The 13,486-nt window shown below is 37.4% G+C and overlaps 1 protein-coding gene across 2 annotated transcripts in view; it reads right to left on the bottom strand.

Moving 5' to 3' along the window:
- The window catches only part of LRP1 (LDL receptor related protein 1), a 312,569-nt gene that overhangs the window by 118,417 nt on the left and 180,666 nt on the right, over positions 1-13,486 (bottom strand). For both annotated transcript variants that reach the window (XM_063427333.1, XM_063427338.1), the window contains exons 10-13: positions 13,108-13,251; positions 6,213-6,449; positions 1,138-1,318; positions 284-506 (exon numbers count right to left, since the gene is read on the bottom strand). In XM_063427333.1, coding sequence (XP_063283403.1) covers positions 284-506; positions 1,138-1,318; positions 6,213-6,449; positions 13,108-13,251 — 785 coding nt within the window. The remainder of the gene's footprint in view (positions 1-283; positions 507-1,137; positions 1,319-6,212; positions 6,450-13,107; positions 13,252-13,486) is intronic.

The following is a 13,486-nucleotide window of genomic DNA, read 5'->3' as shown; positions in this document are numbered from 1 at the left end:
ACACAATAGATTTATACATAATTAACAGTTGTTATACAATACTTTTATTCTATATAAAAACACTACACACAAGCTGCTATCATTACGGTCTCCTTTTAAAGGGGCCAAGTTGCTGAGTAATCCAAAGGTAAAAATTCAAATTCCTAATAATCCTAAATAAGGAACATCACATCACACACATAGATGTTTTGTCAAAATAAATCATGTTCCTTATTTCAGATGATTTGATTTTCTGATTAGAGACCTCTTCATAGAAGAGAAATGCAATTTTTTGTTGTCTAACCTTTCGGTTTGTGCCATTGAGATACACCATTTCAATCCGGTCATAGAAGGCATCCACCCAGTACAAGACCTGGTTGGGGATGTCGATACTTAGCCCGTTAGGCCATAAAACAGCCTTGGATGTGACAAAGATGTTGCGATTGGAACCATCCATCCAAGCTCTTTCAATCTTCCCTCTCTTGCTCTCCTTGGGGTCTTCTTCCCAGTCTGTCCAATACATCCACCTTAACATGTAAATCAGCCCATCAGAGCAGATATATGGTGAAGATAAACCGCATATTAGAGGACATCAGCACCCCTCATTAATATAGTGTTTTAAGGTATTGTAACTGTGTTTATCTGGTTCTAAAGAGACAGTGCTTTGGATTTCATTTTATTTAGTAAGCTTATATGACCATATACAGAATAAACTAAGTGATTGCAAAGAAATGCTAGGGCCTCCACCAACAGCACTGACCGTTGCCCAACAACTGTCCTGCTGCTCATTACTTGGTCATTTACTCATCTACTGATATGAAGAAAGAAACAAATAAAAATACTTGCCAAATGAGAGATATTTTTGGGTGCCATCACGGTTAACAAGAGGTCACTGACTAGCAAAGAAAACTAAAGTAACAGAAAATTGCTCTTAAATGTACTAGTTATAATTGCAGTGGTTTTATCTTAAATTAGAGAACTATGAATATCTGTGCTTAGCACTTGTGCATGACCATTATAGTAATTATAACATCGGATTGCAAAGGCCAAATGATAAAGTCTAGGTTTTATATGAGTGCTAGATTAATAAACACCTTCAATACCGGTGTGTAGTTTGCAAATTGTTACTAAACATTTTTTAAGGTAGATGTCTCTTACCCATTCAATGGATCCACCACAATAGCTCTAGGATGAGTCATTTTTCCTTCTACCAAGGTCTTTCTTGTTTGTGAAGCTTTTTCTAGTCTGGCTACGCTGATTGTCTTCTTTGGACCATCATCTGTCCAGTACAAGTTGTTTCCCATCCAATCAACAGCAATGCCTTCAACATTATGGATACCTTTCATATCACAAATAAATAGACACATTAGTGGTGCACATGAGGGACAACAATTGCACAGCAAAATTGTATAACTGAAGCAAAATTATCTAATTATTTGTGAGTCATCCAAACAAGTAACGAGTATTCAGACAAACAAGGAGCGGTCCTTTTGTGTATTTTGAAACAATCCTTGAATTTTCATGTTGTAAGTCTAGATTGAGATCCAATGAAGCACTATAAAGCAGTGAAATGGATGTAAGGTGGAGAAATGTTTCTTATTTTCTTGTAAAAAATTGCTCTCAGCACAATACAAGGGAACTAAACACTTTATAGCCATAAGCAAGTATTGAGGTATATTACAAAGAGTGCATTTTATGCAAAACAAACAACGAAATGAGTCAAATTAATTTTGTAAACAAGATCCCGCAGGTCAGATGCATTTTAGCTATAAATCTAAAGCAGGGGTTCCCAAGAGGTCTACCTTCAGATGTTGTAAAATTACAACTTCCATGATGCTTTGCATGCCTTTTCGAATGCTTTTAAAATGACAAAGCATCATGGAAGCTGTAGTTCCAAACATCTGGGGATCTACCATTTGGGCACCCTGAACTAGAGAAATGTATTAATTTTACACAGAAAAGACTACTGTGTTTTGTTGGTTAAAAACTTCATGTACCACATAACATCAGGTACCAGCATCATGTGAAGGAGCATTTTGACATTAAATATTGATCCAACAGTAGAAGCATTCACTGATTTCAACAAGTATTTGGTTCAGTAGCTAAACATACTCAACAAACTAAGGAAGGGTTTCAAAAAAATAGCAGGCTTTACTTAACAGTTTTAATATAAAGCAAAATAAATAAAAACAGTTTTTATACAGATTTTACAACTAAGCTTCAAAAAAATAAATGATATAACAGTATAGATAAAACCAAAGCAAATATGTAATAAAAATTGTAAATAGGGATATGTTTGGAGATTATTTTTCTTCTTTATTTTGCTATTCCAAACAAAATAAAACCATTAATGTAGGATGGGAAAAGACTCAAGTTCATCAAGATTAATTATTATCAGATGGTTTTGAGAGAAAGAAGAATGTTGACATGTGACCACGTAGTGCCTCTTTCAGACTTGGAATAGACCCAACTGCCCAATATACAATATTTATTCAGAGGGCAAAAACATCAGATATAGAGAAAGAGGTATTGAGGCCAGGCATCTCCAGCAGGTAATGGGGAACAAGTGAAATATTAGAGAGTACTTTATATTTGCAATATCATAGCACATTTTCTATGTATCAAGCCACGACTGACATATGTGGATGTTGTTTGTCACATGTGCCATCATTCTGGGCATATGGCTAATACCAACATTATCTGTAAGAGAAATGACTGCAGTTAACAAAACAAAACAAAATAAAAATAATTAAAAGGCTCCTGATGCCTTGCAGAATCTGCTACTTTAACTTACTGGGCTCACTGAAAAATCAGTCATGCTTGAATTAGGACCATGTTTAGATGCTTCCAAATATGTTTGAGGGATATATTTTGCCACTAATCATTAGTTCCTGGAGTCTATTTTTATGGAGACTCTAGTCTTCTTCAGAGTTTTAAAAAGTAATATAGACAATGTTCCATCCAATCAAAAAAAAAAAAAAAAGCAAACCCAAATTGATCTGGTTCGTGTCTCCGATTACCTTGTGAGTGTTGGCTCATTTTAGTAAATTTCAAATGGTGAATATGTTTTTATCATTCATACAGAGCTGTGCAGCTCAACAAACTAAAAAGGAACCCAAAAGCCAACATAGCCTCATATACTGTTTGGGGGTACAGAAAGTAAGACGGGCCCTTAATGTTAAGAGTAAAAATACGTGGCAATGAGCACAGCTTTTTTTTTTTTTTTTTTTTTTTTTTATTAAAATCTTAGCTTTTCACTGAATTGCACAAATCCAAGTGACAAAGGGGGGTATACACCGCTGTGCCGTTTTCTAATCACCAACCAACAGGTTAAAGTTCAGCTACTGTTATAACTTGAGTGAATGGGATTACAGCAAACCTATTAAACACACTTCGTATGACTTCAAAATCGTATTTCATAGCAGAGTGCAGAAAAAAATAAACCTAACAATTACAAGAACCCTTTACTTACAAGAATGTCAGAAAGAATACTTTTTAGATAACCTAAGTCCCAAGGTATCATAGCATGTACCAATATTTATTTTGAGGATGTGCACTTACTCTGCACCCAAAACTGTTCCTGCATTTGTAAAATGAAAAGAAAAAAAGGGGACTTTTAGCAGAGACACTGTCAATCCTATTCTGAAGATCCATACATGATTATATTACAGTAGTTTTTATCCAATATATGATTAACAATAGTTTTGAAAATAAAAAGAAGTACAAATTTATATTCCAAGACTGAAATAATTTTTATTTATTTTTTTAAATCCAAAAAGGCTATGTTTAGAAGTGGAACTTGGTATAAGAATCACTATTTATTTAAGGGGGTTCTAGCAAATTCAGAAAAGTAGCCGTAGTATTGTTGGATTGCATTAGCTCTGAAGTCTACTCAAGTCAAATTAACCTTTCTTAAAGGACCACTCTAGGCACCCAGACCACTTCAGCTTAATGAAGTGGTCTGGGTGCCAGGTCCAGCTAGGGTTAACCCATTTTGTTTTATAAACATAGCAGTTTCAGAGAAACTGCTATGTTTATTAATTGGTTAATCCAGCCCTCAAATCCTCTAGTGGCTGTCTCACTGACAGCCGCTAGAGGCGCTTGCGTGATTCTCACTGTGAAAATCACAGTGAGAGCACGCAAGCGTCCAAAGGAAAGCATTGATAATGCTTTCCTATGAGACCGGCTGAATGCGCGCGCAGCTCTTGCCGCGCGTGCGCATTCAGCCGAATGGGAGGAGAGGAGGAGGATCGGAGGAGGAGAGCTCCCCGCCCAGCGCTGGAGAAAGGTAAGTTTTACCCCTTTCCTCTCTCCAGAGCCCGGCGGGAGGGGGTCCCTGAGGGTGGCAGGAGGGGGTGCCCTTCCCCTCACATTAAACTGGAATTTGCAAATGAATCATAAAGAGCAGAACTTATTCTGATCATTTATTGTGAATGTGATTTCATCTCATTCCCAGTGTAATTCATTTACGGAATGATATTCTGTACAATGATTGCCTTTTTTTTCCCATTATCAATTTCATATGTGCTGTGTAGAAAGGAACAATGCATTCCAAATAAATAAGTATTTGTATAAGTTTGTGGGTGTATTACACGCCGCACGCCAATTCTGATTTATATAAATGATATAAATAGAAAGAGAGGGAGAGCAACAGATATCAAAAATGAATTGCAGTAAATGGATATTGCATTGATTTGAATGTCAATGCATGTATCCTGATCCTGACACCCAAATAAAGCCTCTATAAATCCTGTAAATTGCACATCAATTTCAGAGTTGCAAGACAGGCTTCCCATTCGAGCTATGAATGAAAGCTGTAGTGTCAAGAAGACAAGCAGCTATGAGCCATCACACCTAGTTAATTAGCAGCATTTTACCAGGCTGGACAGCTCATGTCACACACATAAAAGAATGCATAAGCCTCAGGGAACTAGAGGAGGGGAGGAAAGGGCAATCATTTGACAGTCAAAGCTGCTTCTATTTATTTATTTATTTTTTAACTCATTCATAACGTCAGAGCACCCAAATCCTACTGCTTACAATAAAAAAAAAAAATGTATTATTTTTTTTTACAAGGCAATAAAATGCTCACTCTAGCAATGGCTTCATGCATGTTCACATGTGTGTTCCTGTCTATGAAGCTCTAAATTGCACAAACATGGATCTTGTTAATGTGGTCTACAAACAGTGTTCCATTATTCTGATTATCTAATGTACTTCATGCATACAATGTATGCATCTGCACCAGCTAGGCCAACACAGTCAAAGCTGCCATTGTGTACTCCAACTCCCAGTATGCACAGTCCAAGAGGAGGCGACTATCCATTTTGTATATGTTCTATTGGAACTACCTCAGCATATGTGAGGATTGCTGTTACAGTGTAATGCCATGTGTACTTGTTTATTATTTATTTTCTAATAAATGTGCTACTTTTTCAATATTTTTTCCCCTGTGGCTTGTTTGGGATTACCCACGTGTGTGGACCGCTGTGTTTTTTTATGTTGCTATATTTGATTATTGGGGAAGAGTCCAGCAACGAGGAGTCAATCCTGTGATTTCAATTCATTTAATTTTGGATATGTGGAAAATAAACTTCTGATGCAGCCCCTCAGTTGAATCTGATATTTTGGAGTTGCGGAAAGTTGTTTTGTTGACTAGGTTATGAGACTTATACCCCAAAACCAAGAGGTCAGTCTTTAATAAAAATTTAGAGCAATAGTAGAGTTTACCAAATTTACAGGTAAACTATACTCTACTTAAAGTAAAAATATTGCGAGAAAATAACCAAGCCCTATACACATAACTAGGCAAACTCTTTAACTGAAATTATGAGGTGCACTTTGTACATGACCCGTGACCTTCCTGGTGCTGTGAATTAGAAGTTCTAGTGTAGTATTCTAAAATGCAATACAATTAGTATAATTTTGTTTAATTTAAGCTCTACTATTTGCCTGACGTGTGTATATTATTGGTTTTAAAAAAAATTAGAGCTTGATTCCATCCTAAGATATTGGGTCTGCATAGCATTTCCACAGAAGTCAGACGTGGTTTGGTTGAGACCCACAAACAGCATATATCCCAACACAGAGGCTGCCAGGTAAACGCATTGGCAGTGATATAATTCCTTAGGGATTAAGGTTGGACATGTAAGTAAATTTAACCAAATCATTTTTAAATGCACCATGTTACCAACAAGCTTTCTCACAGCATAGACAAAATAGCAGAGCCATACCTTCTTTCAAGATTGTCTCTCGGTCGTTCCCATCAATTTTTTGTCTCCCAATGAGGAAGCTGGTGGTGTCTGCAAAATATATGAACCCATACTCTGCATGAAAGTCCAAGGCCCGAGGGTTCATAAGATTCTCGATGGGTATCATGTGTTCATCAGGGATATTTGCTCCAATGTCCATCCCTCGAATAATGCCAGGACGTCCTCTGCCATACACCAAGAAGAGCTCATGCTCCGGCTCTGAGAGGTAGAAGACATTTCATAAATACCTCACATTTTAACAGAACTTATTTTTAACATTAAAGGAAAAACGCCAAATACCTTAATCACTTTAGCTTGCTGGGGTGCTTTATGCATGAAGAGTGTGCACTCTTTTTTTTCATTATACAAAAAGTGCAGATTTGGATAGAAATTGTCAATTTAATAAACTAACCTTGTTACACCCCCTGGCTGTCAGAAAACTGACCCTATTACGTTTTGGTTGTTTAGCTCAATGGAGCTAAACATAAGAGGTAGAGAATTGCTTAGGGCGCCTACCTGCCTTGCAGAGACTTCTCAATGAGCTTAATTGGGTAGTCTGTGATTGGACAGCTGCAGAATGTCTGGGCGGTGTTAGAAGAGATCTGCAGGTTTTGCTAGCCGTTTTAGATATATCCCCAATGAAACATGCATAATTGAATGCATGCATATTTTCATGTGAAGTATATCCGCTAAATAGTGATTTTTGTAAATGTTGGCATAACGGTGAGTGCCATTTAACCGTTTAATCATAAAAAAAAATATTTCCAAAAAGGAGCAATACTACTTCCGGTAGGGTTTTTTGTTCTTCAGTACCAATAGGAGGTTCTTGGGACATGTGCACAGCGTCAACTCATCCACCCAAGAGATGACTACTGTATTGCCTCTCATTGGCAAGCACTGATGGCATGGGCAAACATTAACCTTTTTAATAGAAAGGAAAAATACATTGCAGCTCTCCATAAACGGCATAGATGCCAGGTGACATGCTTTTATGATGGATCTTGTTAGGTTCATTTGTTATCTGTGAAGCACATTTGTAAATGATTCACCTTTTCTTTATTTGCATTGTATTATTTACATAGTAAATGGCTTGCAGTGCTACTATACCATATAATTCAGGAATTTTATACAGATCGTTCTGTAAACGCACAATTATATTAAAGACAGCAGTGAGTATTATGCTATTACTTTCTTTAATACTCCAAATAGCAACAACATTAAAATCAACCAAACATGGCAAAATGTAGAACACAGGAAAATGTGCTATTGCAATGAACCATTAACATCAGCGAATCAGTCCCAGCTTATATGTGTGTGTATATATATATATATATATATATACACACACACCCCAGTCTATTCCTGTTCTTTACCAGTGACTTCTTAATTTATAGGTGGCACTATCATTTCCGCATCCTTTTTCTTTTTTGTTTTAACCCTTCTCCTCCACATTTTATTCCCCCCCCCCCCCCCTCCCAATCACACCCAAATGCCTCTAGACCCCAATTTCACCTTTCTTTACTTCCTAGTTACTTCTCGGGATCTATTCCCTATGCACGGCCATCTTAGTGTTCCTGAATATGATGCTTACCACATCACCTTCATCTTCCCACACTAGCTTGTGCTGTCAAAATCCCACACATGCCTACTTAACAGGACGTCGAAAAGGGCTAAAAGGAGCCAATGCGAGAATATGGAGCTCCATCAAGAGTCAAGCATAGGAAAAATACGTAGAACACATTAGTCCCTTGGTCAGGACAGAAATGTTTATGTAAATCCATCCTTATCATCCAATGTTTGTAGATACTGCAAACCCAGATTTACATCCCAAGTATCAGAGTATCTTGGTTGAGGTGATTTCTTCAAACAGATCCCTTTCCTTAATTTACAAATTGGCAGATGCTTCCTTGTTTGAATGTTGGATGTGATTTGAATAGATGGCTGAACAATATTCATTGTTTGGTATGCTTCATAACAATGTGCCAGAAAATTGTTGCGGGAATACCAGCAGATGCGGGATCAAAATCCCGATTCATGCACCAACTCTAGCAAATTTCCAGGCTGATCAGTAATTCATTTTGGTACCAAATGTCCATGCTTCTGAAAGGATGTAATGAGTTGTAGCTGAAAGCTCTTTGTCAAATTGTGTAAACCAGAAATTAGCCAGGCTGTGACATGTAACTGATCTTTGATCACTAGGGTATGAAATTCGCCCAGGGAGTACAAAATATGTTCCTCCATTTGGGTAGCATATGTTAAAAAAGTCTATGCTCGTTTCCAATAAATGTGGGAACCATGGTTGTGTTGGCCAAAAATGGCATTATGATAATCGTTGCCTTCAGATTTTTACTCAATACTCTTGGGATCATAGAAAAAGGGGAAAACATAGTTTTGTGGTGTGGCCCAATTTTGTAAGAAAGTGTCTATAGCTAAAGCTTTTGGATCTGGTCGCCATCTGGAAAACCTCAGTAATTTAAGGTTTAACCGGGATGCAAATAAGTATCTCTAAGGGTCCTCATATCTGTCATATTTGTTGAAATATTTGTTTGTTCAATCGCTTAAATTGATCAGACACCTTGAATTCCAGTCTGCTACAGCATTATGGAGACCGGGTAAATATTTTATTTTAATGTTATGCTTTAAAAGAATGCCAGAAGTTTTTAGCCATTTCTGAAAGAGTCCTTGACTTCATTCCTCCCAGTCATTAGATGTATTGGACCGCGGAGAGGATGCCAATTTTTAATAGAAAACAGCAGTTTATTTTGTTCTTCACAAGGCTTTTCAAAGCGTAAGATCCCGCTAAGAGTTCCAAGCAATTGATATGTAGTTTTCTCTCTTCTCTGGACCATTTAGGTCCTGTCAAAAAGGTCCTGCATCGTGCACCCCATCCTTGTAGGCATGCATCTGATTCTATCACTATGTCTGGATGCTTTCTAGTTCCACGTCATAAGTTTTAACCACTAATCAAATTCTTCTTTTGTATCTAGCTATAAAGTTGTATTTGTGTTTGTTTTTTGTTGTTTTTTTGAATACCTTTGGACATTCCTCAAATGTCTTCCTTTCAAGCGTAGAGCTTGATAATGAAGTGGAGCTGGAAAATTAGCTTAAATTGAAGAAGATATTAGTCCAACTATTCTCAACGAACAGATTCCTTCCTTAAAAATGCCTTGATTTCTTTCTAAATTGTTTTCAGTTTTGTTGCGGTTAAACTCGAAGTTTGACATACAAAGTGATCACAATACCTACAAATTTTTATTTCTGTTTCATATTGAAATTTTTCCAATTTATATCAAATCCTAGATTCAAAAACACTGTGCAGCACTGCCACAGGAAGCACCTCTACTAGCCACCTGAAAAGTGGCCAGTGGAAGTATCCGTAGGCTGTAATGTAAACACTAAACAGACCTGAGACTGCCACAGCTGGCAATGGCCACCACAACTCCACCGGCCAGCACTACAAGCAGCCTGGGGAAGAACGTGGCAGGAGCACCGATCTTTGTGCCACGACAACAGCCCGCAGGGCCGCATACAGCCGCCGCAACCTGAAATAGGGCAAGACCTACCGGGACGCTTCCCCGCACTCCTTTTTACCGGGCAACAGCCTAGCCCGCTACCCAACGGCTGAGAACATTCATACGCAGAGAGAGTAATCAAAACGGTCAGTTGACACGGTCTCTCGTGCGCTTTTCCTATTTTTTCTTTTTTGTTCCCTTATCTGTTGTATTGGTTTACTTGTGATTTGATGCAGATTTGTTTAAAATGTCCCGACACGACAGTATAGGCGTCCACAATTACAACGAGTACCCTGACAACCAGATCAGACAAAAGTTGAATAACTACTTAGCTTAATTGCCTGACCAGCTACCTCAAGAGAGGAAGCCCACTCAGACGACTAGTCAAAGCCTGTAACAACCCTGACCTACATGGCATGTAACACTCCAACTTCTAAACATTAATATACAGTGGTACCCGCAATAACTTCCCGGCTTCCGCTTAACACACCTCCAGTAACCACTTAAAAACACCCCAGCCTGCACTTATAGAGCTCTCAGCCTATACATACACGAACGGTACCCTCCTGATTTGACTGACGAGTACTACACGTGAAACCCTACTAACCTTAACTTATATAAAATAGTTTATTTCCACCCAATATGGTAAAGCAATAACTCTCAAGTTACAACGTTTATAAAGTTTGATGTATACCCTAACTGGAACAAACATGCAAAGCCGTAGCTATACCAATATTTACTTTTTATTTCATTACAAATGGGCAAAGTCTTAGTCACGACAAAGCTTATCCTTTTTAACCACACATATGCAAAGTTTTAGTTATGTCGAAGAATGTTACCACTGTTACCTAAACTGTGCAGTCTTAGCCATGACACAGCCTATCCATGTAACTAATGATTACCAGGCCTGTTACTCACACGTCATGAATATGTCATACTTCCCCAATAACAGGCACCCAGCCAGTTTACTACACGACGCAAGCTGTTCACTTATTACTGCTAACATCTCCTTAACCTGACTACTGCAAGATACAATCTTGTAATACACTAGTACTGACACATGCTCAGCCTGGTAAACACGAGACACTAGTAGGAACTTCGCTACGGCTTTTTGTTTAGATTAAACCACTTAAATCGAATGCAACAGTCATATTAAGCCTGTTTTAAGCAAATATAATAATAATGTGCAATTACTCCTGCCACAGTCTATCCTGTATGCTTCTATGTACGCTGTTGCGGCATGTTGACTATGCTCCGTAATCACCTGCACAACAAAAATAAAGAATTCAAAAAGAAAAATTGGGTTCCGTTGATCATCAAGCAAGTCACACGAATCAGCCAAAATATTTATCTTTATCATTAAAGGATCCTCAATAAAGATTGTTTTCCGACATGTTTTGTCTGTTTATATCTATAATGTCATCATTATCAAAATACTTGCTGTCCGAGCTGCAATATGAATGTTGTTTTACTCATCTCAAATTATTTTTGTCTATAAAAATTTCACCTGAAGAAGAGGTATTGTTAGGTGGTTTTATATCCTGCCTGTCATTGTAGCCTTTAAAAGTAACTTGTTCTTTTATTTTAGCTTGGTGCAATGAATTCTTATTTTTTTTTTTTTTTTTTAAACCATATGACTGTCATTAATGTGCTTACGTTTTTCAGTAGCCTTTTTAGATCAATTGTCTAAGTCATCTACCTCAGAACCTGCACATGACCAGAATGAATATTCTGAAGTATGGCTATTGACAACCATATCTGTTTATTTAAACTGATTTAAAGCCACTGTAAAATGATTTTGGTAAGGTTTCATGCATTCTCGACATGGCAGAAAACAATTCTTTTTAACAGTCTTATCAAAATAACTTCAATTTGTTCTTCAGGTAAGGCGTCCTTAAAGGAGGATTATCAAAATTATGCACTGGATCATAACATTTGTGTTTGCAATAGATATAATTCATGTTAAATAAGTCTTCGTACATTTATTTATTAATTGTGTAAGGTAAAATTCATCAATAAAATAAATATCGGTGGTCACTAGTTTGTTTTGGGGGGCAAAATAATTTAACAATTGTACTTAAATTATAAAAAAATACTATGATAATGAAAATAACTATGTGGATGAAAAATTGTGAAATGGAAAAACAGTAAGGGAACTTAACAGGAATTTCCTCTTTAAGACAATATTCAGCTTGTGTGGTCAGACGACTGGAGCCAACTCTCACGTAAATATCCCTGATTGAGCAAAGCAATAGTTTGTTCCCACGAACTGAGCTACTGTATGCGTGCCAGTGTGTGTGATGCACTAAATACCACGGGAACTAACAAACAAAATGGCCGCTCGGAATAGCACTTCTACCCACAGTCAAGTAAAAACCCATTAGAAAACTATTATTTCTGCCTAACAAGAAGAAAGAGGGTTAAATATCAATAAAACAAATTCACAGAAAATAATAGAAAAGGCTTTTAAAACCCAATTTATCATTTAAAGGGTCACTCCAGAGCCCTAAAGCACTTAAGCTAGCTGAAAATCTTTAAGTGTGAAAAGTGTGTCCTCTTTTTTTCATTTTGCAAAAAGTTCAGATTTCAATAGAAATTGACAGTTTTATAAATTAACCTGGTTACACGCCCTTGGCTTTCTAGCAGACAACAGGTAATGTTACTTCCTGGTTTCATTAGCTCAAAGGAGCTGACCTCAAGAGGCAACAATTGCCCAGAGCACCTGACTTACAAAGACTTCTCATTGAGCTGCATTCGGAAGTCTGAATTTGAACAGCCACAGAAAATCTGGGTGGGGTTAGAAAGGGAAAGCTTGCAAAGGCAGCAGACAAGAGATATGCAGCTTCGCAGGCTGTTTTTAGATATAATTCCAATTGGAAAAAAAAAAATACATAAATGCATGCATGTTTATATTTGTTTTTGGGCAGTGGAGTGTCCATTTAACATGTCAAATATAAACATATGTAAACTGACCAAATGTTCTTCTCAACACCTCTCACTATCCCAAAGAAAGAAGACCATGCCGTGAACAACATTTTACTCCTCTGTTCAAAAGAGCAGCGAAGAATAGAACATGGGGACGCTGTTTTATAAATAAGATGGGACAGAATAGGATTGTTACATTTGAACAGCAAGTGTAAATGCATTTTAAATTCTGTCAAGTTTGGATGATTTAAAAAAAATTAAAAAAAAATTAAAGTAATCGCATAATATGAGCCTCCTGTCTGGAATAAAATTGTGTGATTTACCACATGGGGACAGCAGGAGAGAGAGTCCCGAAAGGCAGACAACAGTGGGAACTATTGATTATACAGAATTACATGTGATAATCTTGCCCGTTTTCCCTGGCGATATTATTTTCTTACTTTTGCATGATTTCCCATCACTACCCAAGCTAAACCCAGACCGGCAGCGGCATGTTTTGTTCTTGTGATTGTTGCTGAGAAGACATATGTCCGAGCATCCGCCAGGCTTCTTGTATTGGTCTGGTTCACAGGCATGGCTTCTCACTGCAAAGGAAATATCACAAGATTAAAGACTACAAAGAGATGAGCAATAACTAATTAATACTCAAGCCAGTCCTCCCAATGCTTTATCACCAATTTAATGCAAATCCAGTCACATTTCTCAGGATTACCATATCAATTTAAATCCCCATTTAAGTCAATATGAGTTTGATTATCTCAACTGACCGTAAAGCTGGACAGGAGTTACCGTATATCAAGGGAAAAAGCAGAACTAGAC

The sequence above is a fragment of the Pelobates fuscus genome, chromosome 1, assembly GCF_036172605.1.
Source record: "Pelobates fuscus isolate aPelFus1 chromosome 1, aPelFus1.pri, whole genome shotgun sequence".
Lineage (NCBI taxonomy): Eukaryota > Metazoa > Chordata > Amphibia > Anura > Pelobatidae > Pelobates > Pelobates fuscus.
This window is presented reverse-complemented; position numbering and strand designations above follow the sequence as displayed.